This window comes from Zophobas morio, unplaced genomic scaffold (genome assembly GCF_036711695.1).
Source record: "Zophobas morio isolate AGI-343-1 ecotype UQ-CSIRO unplaced genomic scaffold, CSIRO_AGI_Zmor_V1 ptg000018l, whole genome shotgun sequence".
Lineage (NCBI taxonomy): Eukaryota > Metazoa > Arthropoda > Insecta > Coleoptera > Tenebrionidae > Zophobas > Zophobas morio.
The window spans coordinates 1,930,399-1,950,824 of record NW_026972123.1 but is presented as its reverse complement, the minus strand read 5'-3'; the positions used below and the strand labels follow the sequence as shown (position 1 = coordinate 1,950,824).

Below are 20,426 nucleotides of genomic sequence, written 5' to 3'. Positions count from 1 at the left end.
AAGTCTGCAAAAATGACAATGGCGAAAGGTAATAAAAATGCCGGTACTATCGGAATCTCATCGACCAGCCACCTGACGTCACGACAACATGCGCTTGTCCATACCATGTTTGATTTGATTGGCCATTTCCTGTAAAACTTGTCGTTTCGTTACCGACTATACCGTAACACAATGACGCAATGTACCAAATTAGTGACAAATTGGCAGCACTGATTCAGGATTCAGGAACTTTAATCGTCACTATGCGATTGTTCCATGGTTGTTATAACAACAATAGAGCGCGAAATTCCCGTTCGGCGTCGAATTTTACACAAATCGTGTCCAAACTTGTTGTGATTCCGCGTTCACTCAACAAAAACCGACCAAAACAGTGAGAAAATGTATCCCAGGTACGTTCCGACACCAAACCATTAATCACGGCACGTAGTAGGCCATGACCGTATTTTGTTTTGTTTGTTGAAATCTAACCAAACTATTCGTACTTAATTCCCCTTATTCCGCCAGATTTCTTAAAAAGGAGTGGGTTTTGCGCGAGAAACGAAACCCATAATCGCCAACAATGCCCAAAACTCGAAAATCAAGCCGAAACAAGCGAAAGAACGGCGTCAGTTATTCCACATCACGGAGCTCTGGGTCAAGCAAGAATCCGAAATCCCGAACGAGACACCAAACGCGTAAGAATGAAAATCTTGATAGTAGTAACTCGGAAACGAGTCCGTTTAAGGGGTTTAGTAACCCCAACCCCCAGCAGTCGCCACCAGAACTTGTCCCGGAGTTAGTAAACTTAGAAGCTCAACCGGAGAACAGCAAGGATGACCTCTTTGACAGTTTGTTGGACGACGAACACAGAAACCACTTTCACGGAACTAGGAAAACCTACAAGAATAAAAAGAAAGAAAATCGGGATAAGGGTTTGCACGAGTTCAGTGATTGTCAAAACCGCACTAACATTCTCAAGTGGTTGAACGACACAAGGAATGTGTTTGACAGGTTGACGCAAACGCAGGTTGACGTTGTCAGCGATGTCGACACCCAGGTGACGTTTGACATGCCATCAGTGTCCCAAAAACCGAGAAAACGGTCAAGTCGCGAGCCGAAAAGTGTGCGTCGAAGCCCCCCTAAAACCCGGGCGAGGTCTCTAGATATACACATTAAAAAAAACGAGGGTAGTGGCAGGAATGAAAGACACTCTTTAGCTGGAGACACGCCGGGTTTGGAGAACTACCAAATCGAGGAAGTCATGACGGATGAAGACGTCGCCGTTCCTGCCGAGAAGGACGCAAAAATTATTATAGACTTGATGGAGGAGGAGTATTTGGATAACATCGAGAGGGAGATGCAGACGGAGAAAAAAAACCAAAGCGGGAATGGCTGGGGGCGGATTAAGGACATGAGTAAGAGTTTGAACAGGCAGCCGAAACAACTCAAGGTTGTTGTCAAAGGTAGTCCAAAGAAAGAGGTTGATTCGTTAAATAATAATCGCTGCTACGATTACGACGTTCTAGAGAGTTATTTTATTGAGAACATGGAGAAGTTGATGAATGATGAAAAAACCGGGTTAGTTTCGGGGAAAAATTTACTACAAGCGGGAAAAGACTTTGTGCAAATTTTACGAAAGTTTGTTGGTTGTGAAGACCGGGAAAAATTGAATGAATTCAAATTCGTTGCAGATGAATTGAAGACAATTTTTAACTCAGTTGAAGACGCGTCAACACAAACTTGTGTCATTTCTGTGGATAAAAATACTCAAGTTGGACCCGGTATGGGGGATATGGGGGTACAAACCGAGACAAATTCGATTCACATGGGGGTACAAACTCACGAACCAGTCGTGAAACACCACAAGTTTATTCAGACTGAAGTCGTTACAAGTAGTGTCGAAATTCAAACAGTGGATGAATCTGACACCAGTAGAAACATGGTCAAGCGACAATTCAGTGCGGCCAGTACCACCCCGTCGGATATTTTCGTTCTAGACGACGAAGAAAGGCGGGAAATAAATGACGCGTTTGAAACTGAGTTTGGAGTTAAAAATGAACAGGAAAATCAGCCAAAGTCTGAAGTGTTTGAGGATGATATAGATTTTGATTTTAATACTGAGGATATGCTCAAGGGGAGTAAAGCGAGTACTGGGGGAAATGGGGCGACTGCAGAGTCTGATTTGGTGGTGTCTGGGCCTAGTACCGATGGGAATGTTAAAGGTACTAAAAGATTTTTGCCTGAAAGTCCGCTTCATGATCCGGATAAGTACCGGTCAAAAAGGCCGTGTGCTCAGTTTATCAATGAAGAACTGAGTGTGGCGTTTTCTGAAGAAATTGTTGAAGAAAGGGGTGTTGAAGTAAAAAAAAGCCAGGTGGTTATAACGTTGTCAGATGACAATGATAGTGAATACAACGTAAGTATTATTTTTCCTAGTTTTGATAATAATAAGAGTAGTAAATAAGTTTTAGCACCCAATTATTTTATTTGTTTGTCTACGACCGAGAAATTTGGATTTTAAAGATATAAAAGTGAAAAATAAAAAATTTCAAAATTGAAAAATTGGATAATTATAAAATCGAAAAATTAAAACACTAAAACTGAAAAATCAAAAACTTGAAATGTTAAAAATAGAAATCTTGAAAAATTAAAAATCAAAAAATTGCAAAATTACGAAATTGAAAATCTAGATAAATTTGTAAAATCGAGTAAAAACAAAAACTTCAAAAATTGAAAATCCAAATTTTGAAAAATTAAAAATCAAAAGTTGGAAAATCGAAACAATTAAATTCGGATAAGTGAAGAATCAAAAGTGTAATAATTGAAAAAACGAAAAATTTTAAAAATTAAAGTTGAGAAATTGATTAATTAAAAACCTAGTAATAGACAAATCCGAAAATTGTAAAAATTAAAAATTAAAAAGTCAAAAAAATTGTAAAATCGAAAAATTGGAAAGACGGATACCTTTAAAAATGAAAAATTGTGAAATAATTAAATTGGGAATCCAAAACCTTTAAAAATTTAATTTGGAATTTTAAACAATTGAAAAATGAAAAATTGAAAAACCCAAGGATTCCAAAGCCGAAAAATTGAAAAATCTAGAAATTGGAAAATCTGATAACTGAAAAATTAATTTAAATTATTAAATTAAAATTAAATTCAAAAACTGATTCATAAAAAGTGGATAATTGAAAAATCGGAAAAGTGCAAAATTATGAAATTGAGAATTTAAAAAATTGGAAATCGAAGTTTTTAAATATTAGAAATCACAAAATTAGGAACTCGAAGCAATGAAATTCGGATGTCTAACAATATATATTTTGTTCATTATTTTATTAATTTGTCAGTTTTCCAATTTCACGACTTCCAAATTTTTCAGTTTTTCGATATTACAGTTTTTCATTTTTCGATTTTTAGTTTCGCAATTTTTAATTTTCGATTTTTTAGTTTTTCGTTTCCTTACTTCTTTTTATTGGGCATTTTCCCGATTTTTTTTTTCTGGATTATGTCACAATTTTTGTGTTTTTTGATTTTTCTTTTTTTTCGTTTCCTTAATTTTTCAAATTTTTGGATCTCCAGTTATCCAATTTTCCGATTTCTTTAATTTTCAATATTTCTGTTTTACAATAGATATTTCGTTTTTTCCAATTTTGATTTGTCAATTTTTCAATTTCTGGCCTTCCAAATTTTTCAATTTTTCATTTCTTAATTTTTAGATTTACAATTTTGTAATTTTTCGATATTGTAAGTTTTCATTTTTCGATTTTTAGCTTCTCATTTTTTAATTTTTAGATTTTCAAATTTTTCGGTTTCTCAGTTTATCAAGCTCTTTTTTTTTATTTTTCATTTTCCCAATTTTTTTAAAAATCATTTTCTCGCTTTTATAGCACAATTTTTGGTTTATTCAATTTTTCAAATTTTTTATCTTCGCTTTTTCATTTCCTCGATTATCCAATCCAATTTTACGATTTCTTTCTAATTTCCAACATTTCGATTTTACAACAGATGTTTCGTTTTTATCGATTTTAATTTGTCAATTTTCCAATTTCTTAACTCCCTAATTGTTAATATTTCGATTTTACAACACATATTTTGTGTTTGATTTTTCAATTTTTCGTTTTCTTAATTTTTCAAGTTCTTGATTTTAATTTTTCATTTTCTCATTTTTTTTTAATTTCATCTTCTCGAATTTATACCTCAATATACGTATTGTAACAAATATAGACAATACCAGTGTAAGAAAATAAATGACAGGCTATAAATAAGTTTTAACACCCGAGAAGTTCAAAAATCGAGAAATTTGGAAATTAAAGATATAAAACTGAAAAATAAAAAATTTCCAAAATTTCAAAATTAAAAAATTGGATAATTCTAAAATCGAAAAATTAAAAAACTAAAACTGAAAAATCAAAAACTTGAAATGTTAAAAATAGAAATCTTGAAAAATTAAAAATCAAAAAATTGCAAAATTACGAAATTGAAAATCTAGATAAATTTGTAAAATCGAGTAAAAACAAAAACTTCAAAAATTAAAAGTTGGAAAATCGAAACAATTTCGGATAAGTGAAGAATCAAAAGTGTAATAATTGAAAAAACGAAAAATTTTAAAAATTAAAGTTGAGAAATTGATTAATTAAAAACCTAGTAATAGACAAATCCGAAAATTGTAAAAATTAAAAATTAAAAAGTCAAAAAAATTGTAAAATCGAAAAATTGGAAAGACGGATACCTTTAAAAATGAAAAATTGTAAAATAATTAAATTGGGAATCCAAAACCTTAAAAAATTCAATTTGGAATTTTAAACAATTGAAAAATTGAAAAACCCAAGGATTCCAAAGCCGAAAAATTGAAAAATCTAGAAATTGGAAAATCTGATAACTGAAAAATTAATTTAAATTATTAAATTAAAATTAAACTCAAAAACTGATTCATAAAAAGTGGATAATTGAAAAATCGGAAAAGTGCAAAATTATGAAATTGAGAATTTAAAAAATTGGGAATCGAAATTTTTAAATATTAGAAATCACAAAATTAGGAACTCGAAGCAGTGAAATTCGGATGTCTAACAATATATATTTTGTTCATTATTTTATTAATTTGTCAGTTTTCCAATTTCACGACTTCCAAATTTTTCAGTTTTTCGATATTACAGTTTTTCATTTTTCGATATTTAGTTTCGCAATTTTTAATTTTCGATTTTTTAGTTTTTCGTTTCCTTACTTCTTTTTATTGGGCATTTTCCCGATTTTTTTTTTCTGGATTATGTCACAATTTTTGTGTTTTTTGATTTTTCAATTTTTCGTTTCCTTAATTTTTCAAATTTTTGGATCTCCAGTTATCCAATTTTCCGATTTCTTTAATTTTCAATATTTCTGTTTTACAATACATATTTCGTTTTTTCCAATTTTGATTTGTCAATTTTTCAATTTCTGGCCTTCCAAATTTTTCAATTTTTCATTTCTTAATTTTTAGATTTACAATTTTGTAATTTTTCGATATTGTAAGTTTTCATTTTTCGATTTTTAGCTTCTCATTTTTTAATTTTTAGATTTTCAAATTTTTCGGTTTCTCAGTTTATCAAGCTCTTTTTTTTTATTTTTCATTTTCCCAATTTTTTTTAAAATCATTTTCTCGCTTTTATAGCACAATTTTTGGTTTATTCAATTTTTCAAATTTTTTATCTTCGCTTTTTCATTTCCTCGATTATCCAATCCAATTTTACGATTTCTTTCTAATTTCCAACATTTCGATTTTACAACAGATGTTTCGTTTTTATCGATTTTAATTTGTCAATTTTCCAATTTCTTAACTCCCTAATTGTTAATATTTCGATTTTACAACACATATTTTGTGTTTGATTTTTCAATTTTTCGTTTTCTTAATTTTTCAAGTTCTTGATTTTAATTTTTCATTTTCTCATTTTTTTTTAATTTCATCTTCTCGAATTTATACCTCAATATACGTATTGTAACAAATATAGACAATACCAGTGTAAGAAAATAAATGACAGGCTATAAATAAGTTTTAACACCCGAGAAGTTCAAAAATCGAGAAATTTGGAAATTAAAGATGTAAAACTGAAAAATAAAAAAATTCCAAAATTTGAAAATTGGAAAATTGGATAATTATAAAATCAAAAAATTAAAAAACTAAAACTGAAAAGTCGAAAACTTGAAATGTTAAAAAAATTAATTTTGAAAAATCAAAAAATTGCAAAATTACAAAATTGAAAAACTAGATAAAATTGTAAATCGAGTAAAAACAAAAACTTAAAAAATTGAAAAACTAAATTTTGGAAAATTAAAAACCGAATAATAGACACATCCGAAAATTGTAAAAAATATAAAATAGAAAAATCAAAAAAGTGTAAAATCAAAAAATTGAAAAGTTGGATACCTTTAAAAATGAAAAATTGTAAAAATAATTAAATTGGGAAACCAAAAACTTAAAAAAATTAAACTGAATTTTTAAACAAGATAAAACAAAAAAGGGAAAAATTACAAAATTGAGAAATTGGATAATTCTGAATTCGTAAATTTATTAAAATGTTGAATTAAAAAATTGAAAAACCCAAGGGTTCCAAAACCGAAAAATTGAAAAATCTAGAAATTGGAAAATCTGATAATTGAAAAATTAATTTAAATTATTAAATTAAAATTAAATTCAAAAACTGATTCGTTGAAAAGTGGATAATTGAAAAATCGAAAAATTGTAAAAGTATTACACTGAAAAATGGAAAATCGAAGCAATGAAATTCGGATATCTATCAATACATATTTTGTTTATTATTTTATTAATTTGTCAGTTTTCAAATTTCATGACTCCAAATTTTTCATTTTTCGATTTTTAGTTCCGCAATTTTCAATTTTCGATTTTTTTGTTTTCATTTCCTCCCTTCTTTTTATTTGTCATTTTTCCGATTTTTTAGAGATCATTATCTCGATATGTCACAATTTTTGTCTTTTTTGATTTTTCAGTTTTTCGTTTCCTTAATTTTTCAAGTTCTTGATTTTTATTTTTCATTTTCCCAATTTTTTAATTTTCATTTTCTCGATTTATCATAATTTTTCGTTTATTCAATTTTCCAAATTTTCAATCTTCGATTTTTCAATTCCTCGATTTTCCAATTTTAATTTGTCAATTTTCCAATTTCTCGACTTCCAAATTTTTCAATTTTTCGTTTCTTAATTTTTGGATTTACAATTTTGTAATTTTTCATTTTTCGATTTTTAGATTCTTCAAATTTTTCGGTTTCTCAGTTTTTCAAGCGCTTTATTTTTATTTTTTAAAAGATCATTTTCTCGCTTTTATAATACAATTTTTGGTTTATTCAATTTTTCAAATTTTCTATCTTTGCTTTTTCAATTCCTCGATTATCCAATTTTCCGATTTATTTAATTTTATAATATTTCGATTTTTTAATACATTTTTTTTCCGATTTTTCATTTCGTTAGTTTTTCAAATTCTTGATTTTTCATTTTCATTTTCTCGTTTTTTTTTTTAATTTTAATTTTCTCATTTTAAACTTTCGATTTTTCAATTTTTCGTTTCTTCGCTTTTTCAATTCCTCGATTATCCATTATTATTTTCAGATTTCTTTAATTTTATAATATTTCGATTTTACAATACATATTTATTTTTTTGAATGTTGCACTTTTTTGATTTTTTTGTTCCCTAATTTTTATAATTTTTCGATTTTTCCATTCTTCGTCTCCTAAATTTTTCAAGTTCTTGATTTTTATTTTTCATTTTCCCGATTTTTTAATTTTCATTTTCTCGATTTTCTATCTGCAATTTTTCGTTTATTCAATTTTTTAAATTTTCAGTTTCGATTTTTCAGTTCCTCTGCTTTCTATTTTGCAATTTTTGGATTTCAAAATTGGAAAATTGGATAATTATAAAATCGAAAAATTAAAAAACTAAAACTGAAAAATAAAAAACTTGAAATGTTGAAAATAGAAAGTTTGAAAAATTAAAAATCAAAAAATCGCAAAAATTCAATAATTGAAAAAACGAAGAATTTTAAATGAAATAAGTAAAATGGAAAGTTGAGAAATTGATTAATTAAAAACACATCCGAAAATTGTAAAAATGTAAAATTGAAAAATCAAAAAAGTGTAAAATCGAAAAATTGGAAAGTCAGATACGTTTAAAAATAAAAAATTGTAAAATAATTAAATCGGGAAACCAAAAACTTAAAAAATTTAAACTGAAATGTTAAACAATATAAAACAAAAAAATGCAAAAATTATAAAATTACAAAATTGAGAAATTGGATAATTCTGAATTCGTAAATATATTAAACCGTAAAAATGAAAAATTGCAGGATTATTAAATTAAAAAATCGAATAATTGAAAAATGAAAAATCGTATAATTTTTAAAAGAAAAAATAATTACAAAATTGAAAAATCGGAAAAGTGCAAAATTTTGAAATTGAGAAATCGAAATTTTGAAAAAATAAAAATCAGAAAATTAGAAAATCGAAGCAATGAAATTCGGATATTTTTAAAAACGGAAAATCAAAAACTTGAAAAATTAAAATTGAATTTTTAAGCAATTAAAAATCAAAAAATTGAAAATATATAAATTACACGATTTTGGATGATTGTAAAGTCGAAATATTATTAGACTGTAAAAATGAAAATTTGCAAAATTAAAATGGAAAAATGGTTAAGTCGAAAATTTCCAAAATTGAAAAATTGAAGAAACATCATTAAGTTGAAAAATTCAAAAATTTTGAATTCGAAAAAATTTTAAAATTTAAATATCAGCCGTTTGAAAAATGCAAAATCGACAGATAGGAAAATGTGATACGTAATTGAAAAAAATGGGAAATTGAAAAATCCAATTACTGTAAAACCAAAAATTGAAAAATCGAAAAATTTTGAAATCGAAAAAATTCTAAAATTTAAATATCAAACAAAAATACTTGAAAAATGAAAAATCGAGAAATTGGAAAATCAGATATGTAATTAAAAAATCGATTCATTAAAAATCGGACAATTGAGAAATCGAAAAATTGTAAAAATATAAAACTGACAATTCAAAAAATTGTAAAAATTATAAAATTGTAAAATTGGATAATTGTAAAATCGAAAAATTATGAAACTGTAAATCTGAAAAATTCAGAAATTAAAAAATTGAAAAATCAACGAACTGACAAATTGGAAAATCTAGGAACTGAAAAATATAAAATTAAAAAAATCGAAAAATTACAATATCGTAAAATTGAATAATTGAAAATTGAAATTTTACTTTAATACTAAGAAAAATAGAGAAATTGGAATATCAAAAAATCGAAAAATTAAAAAACCGAAAAATCTAAAATTTAAAAAATCGAAAAATTAAAATATGGAGAACTTGAAAAATTCTCAAACTGAATTGGTGAAAAATCGAGAAACCGGGATGACGAGAAATCGAAAAATTGAAATAATAAAAAAATCGCAATATCGAAACATCAGAAAATCGAAAGATCGAAAAATTGGAAAATCTAAAAATCAAAAAAATCGAAAAGTTGAGAAATCGAAATAGCCCAAAATCGAAAAACCGAAAAATTTTTAAAAATCGAGAAATTGACACATCAAAAAATTGAAAAATAAAAAAGCTGAAGAATCGTAATACATACTGAAAAATTCCAAAAATGAAATATCGAAAAATGAAACCGAAAATCGATTAACCGAAAAATTGCAAAATCAAAGACAAATTGAAAAATTCTAAAACAAACATAAAAAATTGAGAAATCGGAAAATTGAAAAATCTAAAATTTGAAAGTCGAAAAATCTAAAAACTTAAAAAATTGAGTAGTAAAATTGAAAATGTATCGAAAAATTGAGAAACTGAACAAATCATGAAATCAAAATTTGAAAATTCAAGTTAAAAAATTGAAAAATGGAAAAATCTCAAAGTAGGAATATCGGAAAATTGAGGCTCGATAGTTGAAAAAGCGAGAAATGGAAATATCGAAAATTTGAAAAGTTGTAAAAATTTATCACTAAAAAATAAAAAAAATGCAAAATTACGAAACTGAAAAATCTTTAATTTTAAAAATGGAAAAATTGAAAAATCAGATAATTGTCAAATAGAAAAATTACAAAATTGAAAAATCGAAAAAGTGCCAAATTGTCAAATTGATGAATAAAAAAATTCGACGTCGAAATTTTGAAATATTATACGTCAAAAATTAGAAAATCGAAAAAATTAATTTGAACCTTTTAAAAACAGAAAATTGTAAAATGATTAAATTGAAAAATCAGAAACTTGAAAAATTAAAACTGAAATTTTGAACAATTAAAAATAAAAAAATTGAAAAATTTGTAAAATTAAAAAATCTGATAACTGTAAAATCAAAAACTGAAAAATGTAAAAATTTTGAAATCGAAAAAAAATCAAAAAATGAAAAATTGCAATAAACAACTTGGAAAATTTGGTGATTTTATAATTTTTATCAACCTTATCCATCGCGTTCTTCCAGCACTACATCGACAAAGTCCTCGAAAAAACCAACCCCCCACCACCGCAAGCCCCTGCCAAGACCCGAACCCAAGAACAAATCGAAGAACTGGAAGAAATGATCGCCAACGCTCGAAAAACCACCCGCAATGTCGAAGACCCCACCGACTACTTCAAACCGTCTTCGTACTTTCCAAACCCCGACAAAACCTCAAAAAACATTCGAAGGAACCTCTTCGACGCGAAAAACGACCAAACCAAAATATCCCCGAGCGTGTTCTCCGAGTCCATGTTCGCCAGCGAACGAAACGTGACCGTCGTGGCGAACCAAACATTGACTGAGGATAACGTCGACATCGTGATGAAACAGGTTGACCCCAGCGCGGGTAAAGCCGAAACTTGTGACCTCGACCGAGAGGTGGAGAACATCATGAAAGTAAACATTTTAGAAAACGTGGTCGTGAAAAACGCAGATAGTAAGAAGGAGGAGGATTTGAGTCAGTGTAGCGACGTGGATATTGTGGAGTCGACGCCGCAGAAGATCAGGTTTCCGAGTTTTAGTAGTGAGAGGTGAGGTCTAAATCAGTCAGTTTTGACTTGAAGTATAGTTTTTTTGTTGTTAAATTGTAGAGAGGAGTCGGCGCTTGATGTAACTCTACCTCCACCTATAGAGTTTCAAGACAGTGAGAAACACCACGTTCGGAAAAGTGATGACGTAAGTCAGGTGTTTAGTCCACCACGGCGCCCTCTCGCGATTATTAACAAAATCACCAGCACCCCCGTGTCGCAAAGACAAGACAGCGAGAACATCAGCCTTTCGCCGATTTCGTGCCACGGAAACAACTGCAAAACGTTGCCGAAGACGCCGCACGAAGAACACAAAAAGGTGCGTTTCTCGCCGATTCAACAAACTAATAAGTCGTCGAATCGTGAAAATCGACGGACTCTCGGTCCGTACGAACTAGCGCAACAACAATTCAGCAAGTTTTGCCCACTCACGATTATCAAAAAACCGCTATCTCAGGGTAATTCCACCCCCAAGCAGAAAAGTATTTTGACGTACGTCCGACCATCGCAGGACAGTCCGAAGTCCCACAAATCGGCTTCTTTCGAAGGGTTGGGTCACCGCAAACCCTGCATTGCTTGTAGTAGAGTTAGTAAGGAACAAGTGATTGCGATTTCGTCCCTGACGAACAAAAAACTAGCCAGTTATAGCACGAGTTTCACCCCGAAAGTGACTCACTTGATTGTGGCGACCAACGACAAAAATTGTTTGAAGGATCACACGATCAAGTTCGTCTCGGCTGTCGCCTCGGGTGCGTGGGTGCTGAATTTCGGGTGGGTGCAGCAGTGTCTGGCCAAAAACGCGTTAGTGCCTGAGGTAAGTTTTCCAAAAATCAAGCAACTAAACTATAGTTGGTGAACAAATTCAGGAACCGTTCGAAGTTCTGGACGTTTCTGGAGCGCCGGGACCCCAGAGGTCGCGCTTGAACCGGTCAACGAAGCCCCTGTTCAAGGGGTACAAAATCCACGCAGCTGCGCCATTTGCGTCGACCACTCAACAAGAGGTCGAGAGTGTGGTTAGGTTGCTGGGGGGGAAAGTGGTGCCATCGCCTGAGCATTTGTTGGATAAGCACGGGTTTGTGTGTGTGATAGTCACGGAGGCGAGGGCCACCCAGGATTTCGAGCTTTACGAAAGTAACGTCTTTGTGGTTCGGTGTAGGTGGTTATTGATGGTGTTTTTGTAGCGTGGTTGGAGGCTTTGAAGGTCGTCACCGTGGACATAGAGTGGCTGAGCAGGTCCGTGGGGCAGTATAACCTTCTGAGTCTGCGCCCTTTCACGCTGTGCTCGGACGACACGATCGACAACCTGGGGTACCCGCCGGAGTTGACGGCCAACATGACGTATTCGTTCTCGCAACAAACCTTCAGCAGTGTGCCAAGCTCAACGTAATCTTAAGCAGAAAATATTTATTTTTGTACAGTTGTGATGCTTTATTGAAGTTATTTTTTCACATTTTGTGTGTATTTTTTACTTCCTGAGGGTAAACTAGGGCGGTTAGAGTTTGAAAGAAGTGGGCTGCCGTTTCCGCCTGCCCGTCTGTCGTCTGTACCAATTTTTATTGGATAATCTCTGAAACTACACGACCGATTGTTGTCAAATTTTGAATGTGTATCCAATATTTTGATTTTGCAACACGTATGTCGTTTTTTCTTGGATTTTAATTTGGCGATTGTACAATTTCACGACCTTCAAATTTTTTAATTTTTCGTTCTTTGAATGTTGCAGTTTTTCGATTTTTAGTTCAGTTTTTAATTTTCAGTTTTTCAAGCTCTTTGTTTTTCATTTTCCCATTTTTTTTAAATCATTTTCTCGCTTTTATGTCTCAATTATTCAACTTTTCAATTTCTGGATTTTCCAATTTTGCAATTTCGCAATTTTTGTATTTCCAGTTATCCAATTTTTCGATTTCGTTTATTTTATAATATTTCGATTTTAAAATAGATATTCCGATTTTTAAGTTTCTTAATTTTTATTTTTCATTTTCCCGATTTTTTTATTTTCATTTTCTTGATTCTATATCACAATTTTTCGTTTATTAAATTTTTCAAATTTTCAATCTTTGCTTTTTCAATTTTTGAATTTAGTAAGTAAGTAAGTAAGTAAGTAAGTAAGTATTTATTAATGACCATTAGGGTACATAAGTCAAGTCAGATGAAGTTACAATATAAAGAGTTTAAAATTATACAATTTACAAGATAATTCAAATCGACTGGTAAAAACTACACAGGACATCGCTACAATTTAAAAATTCATCGAGAGAGTAAAATGCGTTTTTTAATAAAAAATTTCTTATAGTACGGCTAAATTGCGAAAAAGGTAAGTTAGCAATACGTTTCGGTAATTTATTGAATAATTTGGGCCCATAATAATTGATGGCATTTCTACTTCTACCTATACGATAGAATTCGGTGTGAATGCTATGGGTAGATCTCGTGATTAATGACATATTTGTGGAATTTTTATAAATGGTGAGATTAGACTTCACATATAATAAAGCATATAAAATATAAAGACAGGGCACGGTGAGAATACTTTTTTCTTTAAAATAATTTTTAACACAAGCTCTGTAAGATAGACCTCCAATAATTCGAACTACTCGGCGCTGCAATTTAAAAACGGTTTTTAAATGACTGCTGTGGCCCCAGGTTATAATGGCATAGCTAAAAATACTTTGAAATAAAGAGTAGTATATCATCATAAGGATCTGCTCACTAACCTCATATTGCAAATTCCTAATAAGAAAAGTTGATTTGGACAATTTTTTACAGATATCAATGACGTGATTATCCCAGCATAATTTCGGGTCCAGTGTCACACCAAGAAATTTGACACACCTCGGATTGTCAATCTCAGAAATGTAACGAAGGGAAAACACCATTTTTTGAGTTTTCAGTACATTAAGCGTTAATCTGTTTGAAGTAAACCATTCACTAGCAGCATTAATATCTTGTTCCATCCTGTCCAAGAGAGACGGGATATCTGAGTCCACACTATAGCAAGTAGTGTCATCCGCAAAAAGTATGATTTTATTGTCTAGATGTTTAGCCAAGTCGTTAATGTATAACAAAAAGAGCAACGGACCTAAAATCGAGCCTTGTGGCACTCCTATGTTAACTATTGTCATTTCGGAGTATACATTATTAAACAGAACAACCTGCTGGCGATTGTGGAGAAAACTAAAAATAAGCTGTAAGGCTCCATTTGACAATCCGTACAACTCAAGCTTGTTTATTAGAATGTTGTGATTAATACTATCGAAAGCTTTTGATAGATCACAAAATGTGCATCCTAAGAATTGTTTTGTTTCGAAACAGGTAATGACCTCATCAACAAGCCTATTAATAGCCATGGTTGTACTTTTGCCATGTTGGAAACCAAATTGGCGTTGGTTCAATATATTTTGTTTATTAACGTATTCCTCAAGTTGTTTAAGCATAATCTTTTCTAAAATTTTCCCAAAAATAGGCGTTATAGAGATTGGTCTATATTTATCAACATCATCTACGTTGCCCTTTTTGTGGATAGGGATTACTTTGGTCACCTTGAGACAGGATGGGATTTCTAATTAATTCCAATTTCCTTTAATTTTGCGATTTTTGAGTTTTCACTTATCCAATTTTCCCATTTCTTAATATTATAATATTTCGAATTTACAATACATATTTCGATTTTGCACTTTCCGTGTTTTTAAATTTCTTAATTTTTCAATTTTTCGATTTTTCAATTTTTCGTTTCCTTAATTTTTCAACTTCTTGATTTTTATTTTTCGTTTTCCCGATTTTTTAATTTTCATTTTCTTGATTTTGTCAATTTTATGTTTATTCAAATCTTCGATTATTCAATTCCCCTATTTTCGAATTTTTTAATTTTTCAATTTTGTAATTTTTGGTTTTCCATTTATCCAATTTTCCGATTTCTTAATTTTATATTTTGATTTTACAATACATACTCGTTTTTTTTTTCGATTTTGCACTTTTTCGGTTTTTAAATTGTTTTTATAATTTTTCAATTTTTCGCTTCCTCAATTTTTGAAGTTCTTGATTTTAATGTTTCATTTTCCCGATTTTGTAATTTTCATTTTCTCGATTTTATGTTAGTTTTATGTTTATTAAATTTTTCAAATATTCAATCTTCGCTTTTTCAATTCCTCGATTTTCGAATTTTTTAATTTATCAATTTTGCAATTTTTGAATTTTCAGTTAACCAATTTTTCGATTTCTTAATTTTATAATATATATATTTCGATTTTTAAGTTTCTTAATTTTTATTTTTCATTTTCCTGATTTTTTAAAAATCGTTTTCTCGATTTTATATCACAATTTTACGTTTATTAAATTTTTCAAGTTTTCAGTCTTCGCTTTTTCAAATCTCCGATTTTATATTTATTTTATTTTTCAGTTTTGCAATTTTTGAATTTCCACTTATCCAATTTTACGATTTCTTAATTTTATAATATTTGGAAATTTAAGTTTCTTAATTTTTATAATTTTTCGTTTCCTCAATTTTTCAAGTTCTTGATTTTTATTTTTGATTTTCCAGATTTTTTAATTTTCATTTTCTCCATTTTATATCACAATCTTACGTTATTAAATTTTCCAAGTTTTCAGTCTTCGCTGTTTCAACTCCTCGATTTTCCAATTTTTTAATTTTTCCATTCTGCAATTTTGCATTTTTTGGATTTCCACTTCTCCAATTTTCCGATTTTTCGATTTTTCCATTTTTCATTTCATTGATTTTTCAAGTTTTTGATTTTTATTTTTCATTTTTCCGATTTTTTAATTTTCCAATTTTGTAATTTTTGGATTTCCATATCAAATTTTTCGATTTTAATTTGTCAATTTTCCAATTTCTCAACTTCCAAATTTTTCATTTTTCGATTTTTAGTTTCTCAATTTTTAATTTTTCATTTTCCTGATTTTTGTAAAAATCATTTTCTCAATTTTATGTCACAATTTTTCGTTTATTCAATTTTTCAAATTTTTAATCTTTGCTTTTTCAATTCCTCGATTTTCCAGTTTTTTAATTTTTCAATTTTGCAATTTTTGCAGTTATCCAATTTTCCGATTTCCTAATTTTCAATATTTCGTTTCATAGCACATGTTTTGTGTTCTTTGATTTTTCCATTTTTCGTTTCCTTAATTTTTCAAGTTCTTGATTTTTGTTTCATTTTCCCAATTTTTTAATTTTGAATTCCTCGATTTTCTAATTTTTCAATTTTGCAATTTTTGGATCTCCCTTTAAGCAATTTTCAGATCCCTTTAATTTTCAATATTTCTGTTTTACAATACATATTCCTTTTTTTAGATTTCCACTTATTAAATTTTCCATCTTTTTTTAATTTCCAATATTTCGATTTTACAGTAAATGTTTCCTTTTATTCGATTTTATTTGTCAATTTTCCAATTTCTCAACTTCCAAATTTTTCAGTTTTTCGTTTCTTCAATTTTTTGAGTTGCATTTTACAATTTTATGATCTTACAATTTTTCATTTTTTGATTTTTTTGTTTCTCAATTTTTAATTTTTCAGTTTTTCAGTTTTTCATATCCTCACTTATTCAAGCTCTTTATTTTTATTTTTTATTTTCCCGATTCTTTTAAAATCATTTTCTCGATTTTATATCACAATTTTTCGTTTCGAATTTCTAAATATTTCGATTTTTTTATACATATTTTTTTTTAATTTTGCACTTTTCCGATTTTTATGTTTCTTAATTTTTATAATTTTTCATTTTCATTTTCTCGTTTTTTTTTATTTTCATTTTCTCGATTTTATATCACAATTTTTCGTTTATTCAATTTTTCGCTTCTTGAGTTTTTCAAGTTCTTGATTTTTATTTTTCATTTTTCCAGTTTTTTAATTTTCATTTTCTCAATTTTATATCACAATTCTTCGTTTATTCAATTTTTCAAATTTTCAATCTTCGCGTTTTCAACTCCTCGATTTTTCAATTTTTTAATTTTTTCATTCTGCAATTTTGCAATTTTTGGATTTTCACCTCTCCAATTTTCCGATTTCTTATTTTAATAATAGTTATTTCGATTTTATAATACATATTTTGATTCTTGGATTTTGCATTTTTTCGATTTTTTTAGTTTCCTAATTTTTCGATTTTTCCATTTTTCGTTTCCTTAATTTTTTAAATTCTTGATTTTTATTTATCATTTTCCCGGTTTTTTAATTTTCATTTTCTCGATTTTATATCACAATTTTTTGTTTATTAAATTTTTTAAATTTTCCTTCTTCGATTTTTCAATTCCTCGATTTTTTAATTTTTCAATTTTGCAATTTTTGGATTTCCAGTTACCCAATTTTCCGATTTCCTAATTTTTAATAATTCATTTTTGCAATACATGTGTTTTTTTGATTTTTCAATTTTTCGTTTCCTTAATTTTTCAAGTTCTTGATTTTTATTTTTTATTTTCCCATTTTTTTTAATTTTGATTTTCTCGATTTTATATCACAATTTTTCGTTTATTCAATTTTTTAAATTTTCAGTCTTCGATTTATCAATTCCACGATTTTCCATTTTTTTATTTTTTCAATTGTAAATTTCCACTTATCAAATTTTCCGATTTCATTTTAATTTCCAATATTTCGATTTTACAATAGATATTTGTTTTTTTTCGATTTAAATTTGTCAATTTTCCAATTTCTCAGCTTCAAATGTTTCACTTTTTCGTTTCTTCAATGTTTCGATTTTTCAATTTTTCATTTCTTTAGTTATTCAAGCTCTTTATTTTTATTTTTCATTTTCCCGATTTTTTAAAAATCATTTTCTCGTTTTTATACCAGTCTTTCGTTTCTTCAATTTTTGAAATTTTCAATCGTCGCTTTTCAATTCCTGGATTTTCGAATGGTTTAGTTTTGCAATTTTACAATTTTTGGATTTCCGGTTATCGAATTTTCCGATTTCTTTAATTTTATAATATTTTGATTTTACGATAGAATACATATTTGATTTTTTCGATTTACCACTTTTTCGATTTTTAAATTTCCCAATTTTTATAATGTTTCTATTTTCAATTTTTCTTTTCCTTGGTTTTTCCAAATTTTTAATTTTCCCTTCTTCAATTCTTCGATTATCCAATTTGTGTTAATTTTGTAATTTTGCAATTTTTGGATTTCCAGTTATCCAATTTTCCGATTTCTTCAATTTTATAATATTTTGATTTTACAGTACATATTTGAATTTTTGGATTTTGCACTTTTTCAATTTTTGAGTTTCCGAATTTTTATAATTTTTTTAATTTCAATTTTTCGTTTCCTTGATTTTTCCAAATTTTCAATCTTCGCTTTTTCAATTCCTCTATTTTCCTATTTTTTAATTTTATAATATTTTGATTTTACAGTACATATTTCGTTTTTTTTTTCGATTTTTTAGTTTCCTAATTTTTATAATTTTTCGATTTTTCCACTTTCTGTTTCCTTAATTTTTCAATTTCCTGACTTTTAATTTTCATTTTCTCGATTTTGTATCACAATTTTTCGTTTATTCAATTTTTCAAATTTTCAATTCCTCGATTTTCCAATTTTTCAATTGTGCAATTTTTGGATTTTCAATTATCCAATTTTCGAATTTCTGACTATATTTCGATTTTGCAATACATATTTTTTTTCGATTTTTATGTTTCTTCATGTTCATAATGTTGAGATTTTTCATTTCCTCAATTTTTCAAGTTCTTGAATTTTCTTTTTCCCAATTTTTTAATTTTCATTTTCTCGATTTTATATGTCACAATTCTTCGTTTATTCAATTTTTTAAAGTTTCAGTCTTTGACTTTTTAATCCCTCGGTTTTCAAATTTTTTAATTTTTAAATTTTGTAATTTTTGATTTCCCACTTATGAAGTTCCGACTTCGATTTTACAAAACATGTGTTTTTTTTATATTTTAATTTGTCAATTTTCGAATTTCTCAACTTCCAAATGTTTCGGTTTTTCGTTTTTTCAATTTTTTTCGATATATAATTTTATATTTTTCGATTTTTCAATTTTTCTTTTTCCGAGTTTTTCAAGTTCTTGATTTTTATTTTTCATTTTCCCGGTTTTTTAATTTTCATTTTCTCGATTTTATATCACAATTCTTCGTTTAGTCAATTTTACAAATTTTCGTTTTTTCAATTTTGCGCTTTTTCGCTTTTTAAGTTTCTCAATTTTTCAAGTCCTTGATTTCGACATGTTAGATTTTTAAAAGTTTTAATTTTACTTTTTCCTTTTTTCATTTTTGATTTTCCAATTTTCCAATTTTTCACGTTTTTTGATTCGAAAAGTTAAAAAATCGAAAGGTGCGTTTCTCGCCGATTCAACAAACTAAAAAGTCGTCGAATCGTGAAAATCGACGGACTCTCGGTCCGTACGAACTAGCGCAACAACAATTCAGCAAATTTTGTCCACTCACGATTATCAAAAAACCCCTATCTCAGGGTAATTCCACCCCCAAGCAGAAAAGTATTTTGACGTACGTCCGACCATCGCAGGACAGTCCGAAGTCCCACAAATCGGCTTCTTTCGAAGGGTTGGGTCCACGCAAACCCTGCATTGCTTGTAGTAGAGTTAGTAAGGAACAAGTGATTGCGATTTCGTCCCTGACGAACAAAAAACTAGCCAGTTATAGCACGAGTTTCACCCCGAAAGTGACTCGCTTGATTGTGGCGACCAACGACAAAAATTGTTTGAAGGATCACACGATCAAGTTCGTCTCGGCTGTCGCCTCGGGTGCGTGGGTGCTGAATTTCAGGTGGGTGCAGCAGTGTCTGGCCAAGAACGCGTTAGTACCGGAGGTAAGTTTTTCCAAAAATCAAGCAACTAAACTATAGTTGGGTCACTAAATTCAGGAACCGTTCGAAGTTCTGGACGTTTCTGGAGCGCCGGGACCCCAGAGGTCGCGCTTGAACCGGTCAACGAAGCCCCTGTTCAAGGGGTACAAAATCCACGCAGCTGCGCCATTTGCGTCGACCACTCAACAAGAGGTCGAGAGTGTGGTTAGGTTGCTGGGGGGGAAAGTGGTGCCATCGCCTGAGCATTTGTTGGATAAGCACGGGTTTGTGTGTGTGATAGTCACGGAGGCGAGGGCCACCCAGGATTTCGAGCTTTACGAAAGTAACGTCTTTGTGGTTCGGTGTAGGTGGTTATTGATGGTGTTTTTGTAGCGTGGTTGGAGGCTTTGAAGGTCGTCACCGTGGACATAGAGTGGCTGAGCAGGTCCGTGGGGCAGTATAACCTTCTGAGTCTGCGCCCTTTCACGCTGTGCTCGGACGACACGATCGACAACCTGGGGTACCCGCCGGAGTTGACGGCCAACATGACGTATTCGTTCTCGCAACAAACCTTCAGCAGTGTGCCAAGCTCAACGTAATCTTAAGCAGAAAATATTTATTTTTGTACAGTTGTGATGCTTTATTGAAGTTATTTTTTCACATTTTGGGTGTATTT

The 20,426-nt window shown here is 29.5% G+C and overlaps 2 protein-coding genes across 2 annotated transcripts; both read left to right on the top strand.

Annotated features, from left to right (window-relative positions):
- Positions 1-230: 230 nt before the first annotated feature.
- Positions 231-12,447, top strand: LOC135130907 (uncharacterized). The gene is made up of 6 exons (XM_064058367.1): positions 231-389; positions 505-2,395; positions 10,453-11,000; positions 11,061-11,811; positions 11,864-12,128; positions 12,179-12,447. Exons 2-6 carry the CDS (start codon positions 560-562, stop codon positions 12,382-12,384), a joined length of 3,606 nt encoding a protein of 1,201 aa, XP_063914437.1. The 5' UTR covers positions 231-389; positions 505-559; the 3' UTR covers positions 12,385-12,447.
- Positions 12,448-14,051: 1,604 nt separating this feature from the next.
- Positions 14,052-20,412, top strand: LOC135130759 (uncharacterized). Its single transcript, XM_064058178.1, has 5 exons — positions 14,052-14,184; positions 14,257-14,309; positions 19,280-19,774; positions 19,829-20,093; positions 20,144-20,412. Exons 1-5 carry the CDS (start codon positions 14,052-14,054, stop codon positions 20,347-20,349), a joined length of 1,152 nt encoding a protein of 383 aa, XP_063914248.1. The 3' UTR covers positions 20,350-20,412.
- Positions 20,413-20,426: the final 14 nt, after the last annotated feature.